This window comes from Cucurbita maxima, unplaced genomic scaffold (genome assembly GCF_002738345.1).
Source record: "Cucurbita maxima cultivar Rimu unplaced genomic scaffold, Cmax_1.0 Cma_Scf00021, whole genome shotgun sequence".
Classification (NCBI taxonomy): Eukaryota; Viridiplantae; Streptophyta; class Magnoliopsida; order Cucurbitales; family Cucurbitaceae; genus Cucurbita; species Cucurbita maxima.
The window spans coordinates 649,094-663,312 of record NW_019272037.1 but is presented as its reverse complement, the minus strand read 5'-3'; the positions used below and the strand labels follow the sequence as shown (position 1 = coordinate 663,312).

At 35.8% G+C, this 14,219-nt stretch overlaps 2 protein-coding genes across 2 annotated transcripts in view; both read left to right on the top strand.

Annotated features, from left to right (window-relative positions):
• The first annotated feature begins 469 nt into the window (after nt 1–469).
• LOC111495214 (transforming growth factor-beta receptor-associated protein 1) lies at nt 470–12,500 on the top strand. The gene is made up of 14 exons (XM_023145150.1): nt 470–1,818; nt 3,890–4,165; nt 4,696–4,892; nt 5,996–6,137; nt 7,739–8,011; nt 8,111–8,183; nt 9,010–9,058; nt 9,433–9,703; nt 9,934–9,989; nt 10,271–10,339; nt 10,478–10,589; nt 10,860–10,949; nt 11,298–11,468; nt 12,162–12,500. Exons 1-14 carry the CDS (start codon nt 652–654, stop codon nt 12,252–12,254), a joined length of 3,039 nt encoding a protein of 1,012 aa, XP_023000918.1. The 5' UTR covers nt 470–651; the 3' UTR covers nt 12,255–12,500.
• A 769-nt stretch (nt 12,501–13,269) lies between these two features.
• Nucleotides 13,270–14,219, top strand: part of LOC111495212 (cyclin-T1-5-like) — an 18,774-nt gene continuing 17,824 nt past the window's right edge. The window contains exons 1-2 of the mRNA XM_023145145.1: nt 13,270–13,523; nt 13,643–13,731. The gene's annotated coding sequence lies outside the window, so the exon portion shown is untranslated. The remainder of the gene's footprint in view (nt 13,524–13,642; nt 13,732–14,219) is intronic.

Below are 14,219 nucleotides of genomic sequence, written 5' to 3'. Positions count from 1 at the left end.
AAAAAAAAAAAAAAAAAAAAAAAAAAAAAAAAAAAAAAAAAAAAAAAAAAAAAAAAAAAAAAAAAAAAAAAAAAATCCAAAAAATCCAATATACAATTATACGTTTTTATACATATACATATATTTAATTTAATTTAATTTAATTTAATTTAATTTAATTTAATTTAATTTCATAGTTATTATTTTATTATTTATATTCAATTACTCTTAAAAATTAATTTTTAAGTATTTAAATATATTAAAATTGAATAGTAAATCTTAATTAAATATTTAAAAATAAATAAATAAACAAAAATACACATATTTTACCAACTAATTGTTACTTTTATTAAAAATAAAAATTTAAAATAGCCCAAATCGTATAAATGATTGAAATAGCCATAATCATTGATTGATTTTATTATTTATTTAGATGGTTTAAATTACCAAAATTTACCAACGGAAAAGGAATATTGAAAGGAGAAAAAGAAAATGGGGGCTTTGGTAACGTTGAAATGACATTTTGCCCAATTTACCAACGAAAGAACGCCCCAACTTCCGATCAAACAACCAGTTCAGATCAGCTACCTTCCTTCCATCTTCATCTTCCATTCCTTTAATGCCGTTTCTGGACTAGCATTCTGGAGGATCAATTTGCTTCTCTCCCACTCAATGGCCGAGCCCGAAAGGGCTGTTCTTGAACCACTCGGTGAGGAGTTCGATATATCCACTCATTTTCGTAATTCAATTAGATCTCTCGCCGTCTCCCCTCTCTCTGATTCCCAGACCCTAATTTTCGCCGGAACTAAATCTGGGGCACTTATTTTATTCTCTGCAACTCCGGAATCTTCAAGTTTTACCGCACTTGGTTCGGAAACAACCGGCTTGGATGCTGCTCCCAGAGTTGTCTCTTCATCGGAGGGGTTTTCACTTGTGAGGAGTGTTGCGGTTAGCGTTTCCTCAATTGTGTATTTGAATGTTCTTCGTGGAATTGATAAGGTTTTAGTACTTTGTTCCGATGGGTTTCTGTATATTGTTGATTCACTTCTTTTAGTGCCAGTAAAGAGGTTGGCCGGTTTGAAAGGGGTTTCTTTGATTACGAAACGAATTAGGAGTAGTGAGTCTGAGTGTTCTAGCTTGTATGGGAGGGCGGATAGTAATTCTGGATTAGGGAGCCCACGTCAAAGGCTTTTGCAGAGACTGGGAAGTGGAATACGAACAAATGGCTTGAAAATCAAGGAGTCAGAATGGCCCCAGGAAGAAAGTAATTGCGTTTTTGCAGCTCTAGTTGGTAGAAGGTTGATTTTATTTGAAGTTGTTCTAGGTCGTCGAACTGGTAGAAACGAGCGAGGTATTAGTGATGCCAATGAGTCCCTTCTAATTTTGAAAGAGTTACAGTGTACTGAAGGAGTTTCAACAATGGTGTGGCTTAATGATTCAATAATCATTGGAACGGCTAGTGGCTATTATCTTGTTTCATGTGTTACAGGAGCGAATAGTTTAATATTCAAATTACCAGAGTTATCGAGCCCTCCATGCCTTAAATTGTTGCAGAAAGAGTGGAAAGTGCTACTATTGATGGATAGAGTAGGCATCACTGTTAATGCGTACGGTCAACCCGTTGGTGGGAGTCTCGTGTTTCATGACCTCCCAAATTCTGTTGCTGAGATATCTTCGTATGTGGTTGTTGCAAGTAGTGGGCAGCTGAAGTTGTATCATAGGAATACTGGTAGTTGTATTCAAACTATTACTTTTAATGGAAACGGAATTGAGCCTTGCATTGTTGCGGACGAGGAAGATGGCAGTGGTGATGTTATTGCCGTTGCTGTGACTAACAAGGTATGCCCATTTATTAAGTCCAAGAAAATTTTATTTTGTCTTGCAACGTGAAATCCTGCGATACAACACGGTAAGAGATTCACTAGATCAATAGATGGTTAAAAAGGGTTACCATGTTCTTATTTTTATTTCACAAAACATACCAACTTGCTGGAAAGACGTATGGCTAGAAACACACATGATTTGATATAACCAAATTCAAACTACCTGTGGCAAAAGACCAAGCAAAATGTTTGATTTTCTTGAGCATCTTTCGTTTACATTTAGGATGGGGCACTTGTTTTGTTAGAGATCAAGGAACTGAAAAGAAAACATGTTAGACAAATTGCTTAAATTTTTTTATGACTCCAATCTCTCACAATAGAATGCACTAGTGGTCTTTTCCATGGGAAACACCCATTTGGCTAATGCATTCCCTCATCCCTTGATCATTTAAGTTCTGTCTAATGTTCAACTTCGATACTGGGTACAGTCATCTCAACACTTACTGAATACCTTTTAATTTGAAGTTGCCACTCAGAAAATGACTTATGAGGGCTAGTTGCTACCCGTTTATCTTCCTAAAATGTAATTTTTCTGCCATGAAGCTAGAAGTTCCACAAGTTATCTTTTTATGATCTTATGCTTCACAATAATTGACCGAGGGTTCCCTATTAAGTTGAAACTTTTTCTTGGTGAACTGGCCCAACTGTTCTTGTACATGTTTGCTTCCTAAGATCTTGTGCGGTTATGCCATTTTGCTTATGGTTCATATGTGGATCCAAACACCTATTCTACAGTAGAGCTGCATTCATATGACAGAACTTCCCCATGCCTAGATGCCACAATAAAGAGGCAAAGAAACTAGGTTTGATATGATTAAATGTATCTATTTTTCTTTTTCATGTTGATGCCATGAGAAATTTCAAATCTTCAATTCCTAAAGCTTAGCCACTTCGCTTTCTATTTTAAGTGAGGACATGACATAAGTTGGCATGTTTGCAAAACTTGTGCTAAACCTCTCTATCACCTTGTTAATTAGTGGATAGTGAAAATTCTTAAGAGTTTAATGCCCCTAGCAATGTCTTCAAGTAGCTCATAAAGCCACCATTTCTTGGCACATCCAAGCTTGTCTACTTGTTGGAGGACCTCCTTAGGTGGAATGTTAACTGCTGCAAACAATTTACTAGGTGGGCCTTCAAACCAAGTGTGAGCTAAAACAATTGAATACCTTTGGCCATGTTTTCATTATTTTCTTTCACAAAGGCAAAAAAAAAAAAAAATCTGTGCATGCTCTTGTGAACTTGTCTTCTTCTTCTCTTTTGTCTTCGTTGTTGTCATTTACATTGTCGTCCTGGACAAAGCTAAAATAGTTTTTTGTGTAGTTTAAAAACTGACAACACCTTAAATTCTTCAATCTAGCCTAAGGAAAATAAATATTAGATTTAGAATGTTTCTCATAGCTCTTTGTTGAAAAATCACCACTTCTAGTTCCTTGCACTAATCTTCTTATGGCGCCAATGAAAATTGAAACCTTTAGGTTGCGAAAAGTTTTCTTCTACTCAACCAATACATAGCATTGGAACTTAGTCCAGAGGAAACGTGGAACTGTATACATCATATGGAGGCAGGATGTACTATAGGGTTGGCCTGATAAATCATTGGCCAAACATTCTATAACCATGAGAAGGTTAAGATTTACAATTTAGATGAACAACATTTGTCTTGAAACCTCGCTTATACCTTTTCTTTTTTCTTTTTCAAATTCCTTGAGGTACAAATAGTGATTGTTGAAAATGGAGCTATGGAACTGATATAAATTATGATCTATTAGAAACTTTATATATGTGAGGCATGTGATGGAACTGATATAAATATTATGTTCCATAAGAAACTTTATATATGTGAGGCATGTGATTCTCTTTTCTGTTTTAATATATTGCGACGCCTACTGAAAATGCATGGCATGGAAGACTGTCTATATATAGCATCATGACTGATGCTTATTTAATTATTTCTAGATTCTCAGCTAGTTCTAAATTGTTATTTAAAGTTGCTGTTAACTTTTATTGCTTGGCTTGATAATCATCAGGTTATGTGCTATAAAAAAGTGCCTTGTGATGAACAAATTAAAGATTTGCTGAAAAGGAAGAATTTTAAGGAAGCAATCTCTTTGGCTGAGGACCTTGAGTGTGCAGGTGAAATGTCCAAGGATATGCTATACTTTGTTCATGCTCAAATTGGATTTCTCTTGCTTTTTGACTTGCAATTTGAGGAAGCTGTAAATCACTTTTTGCAATCTGAGACAATGCAGCCTTCTGAAATATTTCCATTTGTGATGAAGGACCCAAATCGTTGGTCCCTGCTGGTACTTCCTCTTTATGTTAATTATTAGTTTCCTTGCATCATGTCTATTGGCCTAAATAACTTGATGCTGTCTGCCTCTTTTATAATTTCATTACACATCAATGAAATTGTTGCTTAGAAAAAACATTAAAAAAATAAAACAAATCTCATTGGAAAAAAGTTCTGCAGCACAACTTTTATATTGGGCTACTTAAAAGGAACTAGAGAATTTGAAAGAGAAAAATGAAGATGCCGACATTGGTCGGGATAAAGTTTTACATGTGGCTGGTCTGAGAATGCTTACTCTTTGTATGTATTTTTCTAAGAAGCAAAACTTTCATCCATGCCATAAAAATATTTAATTTGTAGATTCTGTTGATTCTTTTGTTACCTTGTATTCTAAAGGCAAAAATTTTGGTTGTCCATTTTATTTCTAGATGCACAACTTGAGAGTTCAAATTAGTTTCAAATTATTTATTGGTGTCTTTTCTCTAAAAAAGAATTCACCGTTTCAATATTGTATTTTTAGTGTTTAAAATTTTTAATTTTCAGATTCCCAGAAATCGGTATTGGGCAATGCATCCTCCCCCTGCTCCTTTTGAAGATGTTATAGACGATGGCTTGCTTGCCATTCAAAGAGCCACATTTCTTAAAAAAGTAGGAGTAGAAACTGCTGTAAATGAGGATTTTCTCTTGAATCCACCAAGTAGGTCAGATTTGTTGGAGTCAGCCGTAAAACATATTGTCAGGTATTTGTATTTTATTTATTGATTTTTTAGTTAAGATTCTCTTTTAGATATTTTTATTAGTGTGGACTTTTTCTGTCTTTAAGTTCCTTTCTTTTTGGAGCAAAATGTGATGAGGATTGTGCTATCTCTGGGTCAAAAGTTTGTTTTCACAACTCATTTAATCTTCTTCTTTCTGTATTCCTATGGTTAACTTAAAGAAGGATCTTCCTATTTCTTTTCAGCCCAATGAATGATAATAGGGTATCACAGCATTTCTCCATATGATTCTAGGCTTATACTAGGGTTAATTAAGAATACCAGGAGAGAAACTGCAAGAACTGTTGAAAATCTTTTGAAGTTTGGTTCAGTATCCATGATCAAGGGGGCAGTGGAAGTACAATTAGCAGAATGCTAATATCGTCTTATTTTGATTACAAATTTGGTTCTAGGAAAAAGAGAACATGAACATGTACGGTTACTGGTGAAGGCCCGGCGCAAGTCGCGTACATCATCTTTCTACGCAATTAGCTAATGCTAGTTTTTCGCCTGCCCTTTTATATCCTTTCATTGTTTTACCTTATAAAAAAAGCGTTTTAATGATCTATGGCCAAATGTACAGAATATGGCCTGAAATTGGAATGTCTCTCTAGTAATTAGAGCAACTTTTTGATTAACATGGACCGGAGAAGATTTTTCTAACCTCCCAGGCAGAGCGTTTCCTCTTTCCCTGGCCATTTAGGCAGCATTCCCTTTGTTTTCCAATGATACGTTTTGTTTCTTATCATGTATACCGATATACATATGTATACATATAATATTTTCTTCTTTCTGAAGGAATTATGAGATTGGGTTTCTTGTTACTTGTAGTTAGCAGCCTTTGTTGAGAGCCTTATGTTTCCTCTCGTTTTTTTCCCCTCCTTTTCATTGATATAAAGTTAGTCTTGTAAAAAAATTATGAAGAAAAAAAAGCTTAATATTTCATTTCTGTAGTTCACTTCTAGATAATATAACGTGGCCATTACTTTTTGCAAATTCTGTGATAAGTTTTGCTTCTTTTTTATTTATTTATCTATCTTTTTTTTTATATATATTAAGAAAAGTAATCTCTCTATCTGTCAATATAGGTACTTCGAGGCGTCCCGCCAAAAAGAATTAACATCAGCCGTTAGAGAGGGAGTTGACACTCTATTAATGTGCCTATATAGAACTTTAAATTCTATTGATAAGATGGAAGAACTGGTATCTTCGGCAAACAGTTGCGTTGTGGTATGCAGTTCTCTTTTATTGTGTTTACTTTTGAATAGTAATGTGTACATGTGTTCCTCCATATTTTTACTCATTATGTCATGCATGTCTTATTGAAGAAGACATTTTCTGTATGCTGTGTTAACATATTTTTACTCCTTTTGACCATTAACATAATCAAGGCCCCAAGAAAACACGAATCTCTTGCCACAACTGGGGCACACCTTCAACCTAATCAACAACCTTTACCTATCATTTTGGAAGGAGGTAATTATTGTCTGACGCCTCCATTCACATGACTCGTGAATCGACATCAAAGCCTCCTTATAGAATATGGTCAATCGATTCTTCATAAGCCCTTTCCCAGATAACAAAGACATCATCTGCTACTCTAGCGTCAATACGGCCTCACAGCTGTGCACCCATGCTGAATGGACCTCATTTGGTAAACTTAAGCTTGAATTTTATCCGATGACACCCCAAAACTATTCTAATGATTAGACAATGAGCACCTATGGAGATTGGATTACAATTCGAAACCTCCCTCTTCCTATCCGTTCTGAGAAAATTTTTAGATACATTGGTGAGTGTTGTGGAAGATATAAGAAGACCACTAATCACATGCTCCATCTGCCGCTATAGTGCCAATACAGCCTCACTGCTATCCATGCTTGTTTCAATTAACTTCTAGGCCAAACCTTAAGAACAATGAAGCTGCTGATGTGCCAGACTCTTATTTTCCCTCCTTAATTAAGGAATATTGGTGATTCGTGGTTTTAGCCTCTGGACCCTCCAAAATCCTTCACAGTACGATCATTGATGTAGGATTGAATACATTCTAAAGACTCATCTCTTCACAACCTTTATTCAGTGATTTGGAGGGACGCTTATCCTAAGAAAATTAAAATCTTCATATGCGAACTTTGTCATGGGAGTATCAACACCGTTGATCGCCTTCAAAGGAGAATGCCTTATATTTGCCTCTCACCTTCTTGATACGTATGTGCTTTTCTAGCGATGAACATCTGTGCCATCTATTTGCCCACTTCTCTTTTGCTTCTTGTTACTGGTTTATAATGCTGGATGCTTTTGGGTAGTCAATGTCTATACCTGGTAACATATATGGTGTTTTTGCTTCCATCTTTGTGGACCATCCTTTCCGTGGTGTGAAGAAAACGTTGTGGCTGGCTTTGAACAGTGATTTTTTCTTGACTCTTTGGTGTGAATGAAATGGGAGAATTTTCAGGGACTCTTCCCTAAATTTTGATGGTTTTTTGGATTTAATTGTATTTCATTCTCTTTACCGATGTATAATTATATGTCTTGTTTATGATTATAGTCTTATCACCTTAATCTCCAATAGGAAAGCTTTTTGTTATGCACCTCTCGGTGATTTTGGGAGTTTTTCTTCCCCATTTCTTTCATCAAAGAAATTGTTTCCCTTTCTAAAAACGAAAAGTTGCCATCAAACTAAATGCTGTTAGAAAATTTTAATTTATTAATCCATGAACATTTCATTTGTTTAATTATGGCCTCAAGATAGATATGGTTAGGATGTGGTAATTGCAGAACCTTAGTGGTCCTATGCACTGTAAAACAGACAACTTCAATCGGCGGTGCAGGAGGAGTTGGAATCTTTATTAGAGGACTCTGGACATTTGCGTACACTTGCTTTCCTTTATGCAAGTAAAGGGATGAGCTCAAAGGCTCTAGCTATTTGGCGTATCTTGGGAAGAAATTATCCATCTCGCCTTTTGAAGGACTCCTCTATGGATGAAGGTACTCTGGATAACAATGTTGTAGATATATCTGGTAAGGAAACGGCTGCTGCAGAGGCATCAAAGATTCTCGAGGAGTCGTCTGATCAAGAATTGGTTCTTCAGCACCTTGGATGGGTATATGCCAACTTTACTATCGAGTGGACTTTGAAAATTGCTAGGAATTCTGAGGCGTGGTGCAATATTTTGCTAATCTGAACTGTATGCTTCTATCAGATTGCAGACATCAACCAGCATTTTGCTACTCAGATTTTGACATCAGAAAAAAGATCATCTCAATTGTCACCAGGTATTTTTGCGAAGTTGAAGTCACTCATGTTTTTCCTTCCATTTTTATTGGATATTTTTCGATGTCGTTCCAGCTATCTTAGATTTATTTAGGTTAAATACCACCATTTGGCCCCCCCTAGTAAGTGAACCATTCTTCAATTGTCTCTTAACCGAACAATTTATACTTGATATAGTGTGATTAGGAATAGTTTTGTAGGTTCTAGTAACTCCCTCAAGGTTTCACCTTCCTTCGAGAACTCGGGAACTAGTAGCTTCAGAAAATAGGAAACCTACTCTATGATTGGATAAATCAGGGTGGAAAATCAGTCAGAAGTCCTCTTAAGAAGTTTAGGAGATAGAGCAGTTAGCCTTATCCAGACTCCAGTTGAAGCAGCCACATTTTTTCTTTTTTGTATTGATATTATGAAAAGCCATACTTTCATTGAGAAAACATGAAAGAATGTGAAGGGTATACAAAAAAAATCAACCTCCCCAACTAAAAGAGAAAAGAGGTCGGCCATTCATTTTCTTATCGAAATATAAGAGAGGTGGAGCATCACCCAAAATGGATTTGTATGCAAGAGACGTAGGAATGAGAGTGCCAAGAGAGAGAACATCCTTAAGTCAGTTCCCCACCTGCTGAGACTACTCTTTCTTTTAATGGTCATTCATTTGTATAATTGAATTTTTATGCTTATCTATCCATTTACTTCCTTCAACTCTTTATATTATTATTGTTTTTAAGTCTATTCTATCATCTTTATTCTACGCCATTGTAACTTTGATTCCCCCATCCCTCCAAACATACATTTACGTTAATGCAATCCGTTTCCCCTATATTTCAGATGACATAATAAGGGCTATTGATCCCAAGAAGGTAGGAATTCTTCAAAGGTGCGTCTTAAATTGACTTCATTTTACTTCCCTTTTTTCTTCTTTCTTTCTCCTGGTAACTAGGCCTAATCATGCTTAACAAACTCCAATTCGAGCTGTAAATAATTTTTTTTTTCTTAGGGTGCCTTGCACAATTCGATTTGTAATATACAGTGATTACTCATCCACTTAGATTGAAGGACATTAGGGATTAGACTTAGGGATCCCTAATGTCTTTAGGCTGGGTTCTTCTCTTTTGATAAATATATTCTGTGTCTCATCAAAATATACATGCATTCATATGCATATACATACACACGCATATTCTTTTTTCTTAGTTTTTGTATTTTGTTTCTATTAAAAGTCTTTTCTGGTTGACATCCACATCTTTTTAGGTATATTCAGTGGTTGATCGAAGAGAAAGAGTCTTGTGATCCTCACTTCCACTCACTATATGCTCTCTCATTAGCCAAATCAGCAGTTGAAGTCGAAAGTACTCAAAACCTTGATTCATCATCAGGCACAAAACTTTCTGATCAGAGAATTAACTCAATGTTTGAACAGCCAATCCGAGAAAGGTTACAGATCTTTTTACAGTCTTCAGATTTGTATGATCCAGAAGAGGTTTTAGATTTGATTGAAGGATCAGAATTATGGTTGGAAAAGGTTGTTCGGTTATTATTTTATTGATTATCCTTTATACAAATCTTTTATCTGAGGTCTTCTATCAATTCCATTTTTACACTTGCGTGCCTCAATTCTTTACGCATGTTGACATAGTAAGCTTTGTTATACGCCAGATTTGCCTTTTATTTAAGGTCATGTCAGGCTGGCATTTATTTACATACTGGTGTGTGTTTCTTTTTAATCGTTTTTTTCCCTGTTTGACTGGACAGGCTATTCTATACCGGAAACTAGGGCAAGAGGCATTGGTCCTCTGGATTTTAGCCTTGTAAGTTTCATATGAGACTCTAAACAGTTCATAAGTTACAAAAGATGCTAAGTATGAATCGCTAATCCAGAAACTTAGCTGTAGATTTTGGGTTTTGTTGGGCATTGGAATAATTGTCTCACTTAGATAAATTGCCTGGTTAGCTGCCATGTGTTGGTCTTTGAATATCTTCTCATGTGAATTTATAATGTACAAACACCTGCAGCATTATTCAACACTTTAAATATACATTTACATGAACATGATATTCAATTACTCACAGAATATTATTTGTATGTCAGGAAACTTGAAGACAGTGAAGCTGCTGAGCAGTACTGTGCTGAAATTGGAAGATCAGATGCCTACATGCAGTTAATTTTCTTCCTCTGTTTGCTTATCTTTGTTCTTTATGTTTTACGTGCCTTAAAAACTTCATTTTCAATGATTCGTTTAAGACCGCAGTGCATTTTTAAAAAAATTGATTTGTGCTTACGACACGACAACTATAGGTTACTGGATATGTATTTGGATCCTCAAAATGGTAAGGAGCCTATGTTTAAAGCTGCTGTTCGTCTTCTCCACAACCATGGAGAATTTTTGGATCCTTTGCGAGTCTTAGAGGTATCAAATACTGCATCCTTCAAGCATGCACCTATTCCTGCATATATAAACATCAACTTCCTTGATTTAAAAAAGAAAACAAAAAATGTCAGTTAAGGAATCCACATAAAGAAAATTACAGAAAAGCTCTCCAAACGAAAGGAGAATAATTTCAAAAATCCATAGAGAAGAAACCGAAACTGCGTTAGATTTCTTTTTCTGTTCCTCTTCTGATTGTTTGTAAATATTTGTACCCTTTATGTTCATATCAATATTTGGTTTCAAGTGCAGACTTTATCGCCAGATATGCCGCTTCAAATTGCTTCAGAAACAATATTAAAAGTGTTGAGAGCTCGAGTTCATCATCACCGTCAAGGACAGGTTCTCTCATTCTCTTTCTCCTCCTCTCCCTCCCCACAGCTTTTACTGAAGTAAAAAAAGAAAACAAGAACGTTTCTCTTTTGGTGATAGTTCCTACAACTATGCATTGATTGTATAGATTTTGGAAAATGTGTGAACATGTGTGAACTATTGGAAAATATTTCTGGTGAAATTAGTTTGTTTAGTGGTGTCATTGTTGAGCGTTTAGCGCTATTAAGGCACCGAAGAGGAGGCTGAAGCAGCAGTCTTCCATTCCTCTCCTCCTGCTATTACGCATCCATCGTCAAACCCCAATTGATTTAACTGAGTAGACTAACTGCAGAATCTTTAACTACTTACTTTTTCCAGATTTTACGTAGTACCTCCCGTGCTCTAGACCTTGAGGCGAGATTGGCCAGATTGGAGGAAAGATCAAGGCATGTTCAGATCAATGATGAGAGCCTCTGTGATTCTTGTCATGCACGCTTTGGAACTAAATTGTTCGCAATGTACCCCGATGACACAATTGTCTGTTACAAGGTTGGTAACATGGCACTTCTGCACCCCTTAGAAGTTTATATCATATTTATTTCCCATAAATTTAGAACGATCACGAGTATTTCGTGTTTTAGTCACTAAGTAAAAGGTTTCTATGTTATTAGCATAGTCCTCGCTCACGTTTCAGATGCTTTTATGATGTTTATCAATAGAACCACGCCAAATGATTTCGCTTCCTACGTCCCCTGATGATTTGGGGATGGAAGAGGATTGACAAGCATACTCCTTTGGATAGATGTTATAAGATCAAATTAGTGAAACTATCGACTCCCCTTCATAACTTATGTTACTGGTTTCCCATTTCTTTTCACCGATCTTTGAGAAACAGACGCGTTTGGTAACCGTTCTTATTTTGTGATTCTCCTTTTTCATAAACATTTCCAAAGCCGTATAGAAATTTTAGGAACAACACAATCAAGATTCTTGTTTGTGTTTTTCTTTTCAGTTTCTTCTAAAACACAAGTAAAAGTGTTATTTTATCATTTTGTAGCTCCATTGTTCTTTATTAAATAACAGGAAACAAGAAACCAGAAACGTTTAGATTATTAAACGGGCCATAGAGTAACATTTCTGGCATTTGAAAGCTTCCCCAAACAATCTCCAAGTACCAGTAGTCTAGTCGTATTCTTGGTTATGCTAAGAGCTTCACTGTTTTGCATTTCTTTTCTTATGCAGTGCTACCGTCGACAGGGCGAGTCGACATCGGTGACTGGCCGCAACTTCAAACAAGATATCCTGATCAAACCTGGCTGGCTAGTAATGGATTAGTTTTGGAAACTCAAATCAAAGCTTGGGAGTCTTTAAATGTTGGTCAATTTTTGATATGTTAAGAGAGCTCAAGAAAATAACTAAGAGACAGCTCCCCTGCTAACTTATGCAGCACCTCTAGATTACTTCTAAATGATGAGATATGGTTACTGTAAATCGTAGTGGAATGTATATTTATTTTCGTGAAGCTTTCGATTTTAATCTGTGGGTTGAAGAATTCAGTGCCAATGAAGTTGGTTACTGCAATTTTCTTTGCTCAACTAAGCTGCAATCCTACCCATATGCGCCTACATCACATAGGGATTAAGTAGGAGGCTAAGGAACTGATCTTACACGTGTGGATATTTAGAGATCTGGTGATACAAATCGAGACCGTTCAATCATGTAATATGAACTTCAAAGAAGATGTGAAAAAAATGATGCTTCGAAAAGTTCAAAATAAGTGTAGATTCGGAGACTTCTAAATAGGTCAACCTTTCAATCTGTTGTTGAATCCATGGGCAGATAAGAGACAACCTGTAGAATTGAAACATCTTCGTAGCCTGAGGAAAAGAAAGCAAAAGCGCGATTCTTGTAGTAGCGACGGACAAAATAGGAGTAGTCTAAATTGTGAAAACGGGGTTGTGGGAGAGCTTTAAATTACTAGATAACTCAAGTTGAAGTGATTCATTTTATTATTGGAGGGTTACCGAATTAATCTAGATATTTTATTAATATATTTCTTTTTTTTTTTAATTATTATTTTAGCTAATTACAATTTCAAATACATGGGTATTTAAAATTAATGATTTTATTTTTATAATTTAATTTAAACTTTTAAAAGAATATCTTTGACTCAACACAATAAAGGACCAGAAACAATATCATTTACTAAACAAATACAATTAAATGATTCTATAAAAATAATAATGTTATAAATTTCTAAAATTAATTGATAAATTATAAAAAAAAATACTAAAATTGGAGAATCAAAATTTTAATTTATATATATATATTGAGTTGGAATCTGGAAGTCACATTTGAGCACGTTTCACATTTTTCTCAACAGTCTCCTCAGTGTTTGCGTTTGCCCAAATCTCTCATAAATCAGTTTGCTCGGTCGCATGCCAGCTTCCGTCGACCCCCCTCCCTAGGGCACAACAACAGCGATACTGCACCAACCCTCAAATTCATGCTTCTCCTTGTTCTTCCTCTCAATCTCTCTCTCTTTCTCTCGCCGATTCAAGCTCTCCATTAGCAACTTGCTCTCACACTCACGGTATTGTATGTGTAAGTTTTTCTGTAATCCCCTAGTTTTTTGAACTTCTCATCGCCCTCTCTTGTCGGTTTTTGAGTTTCTGTCTGCCTCCCCTCGTTCTCGCTAATGGAATTGCTCTACAATTTGGCAGGGTAGGATTCGCTGATTCTGAAAGCTTATATTGGGATGAAGGAAATCAAGGGGCTAATGAGCTTCGTGGCAGGGGTGAAAAATGCACAGGTAAAGATCGGAAACTTATGCTTTCATGTTCCTTGCTTTTCTCAAAAATATTTCCCCGGTTTCCTTATACCCGCATGGGCACGAAGTTGGGTTTTCTGCTTAGTTGGTAAGGAATTCTTGAAAATATGCGGAAAGGGTATAGAGCGTTGGAATGGCTTATTGCCGAATAGGGTAGAAATGAATTTATAAATGGGTAAGCTTACCAAAGAGGTCGAAAACTTGTGAATTTGTGCATTAGAGGATAATGAATTTTGCTAGGGAGCGGAAGAAACATATTCACTTGCATGGTGCATGCCTTTTTAAAGAAATTTTGTTGAAGTGGCTTTGCAGTAGTGCAATTGAACACGATTCTCCTTGGCATACAGTTTCATAAACAAACCTGAGTTACAGGAAATTGGTTAGTATTCTAGGCTTCTAACGTGTGGCGAGTGGAGTCTTTCTAGCATATGGTTTTCTACCTATTGTTAGTTTTTTTTTTTTTTTTTTTT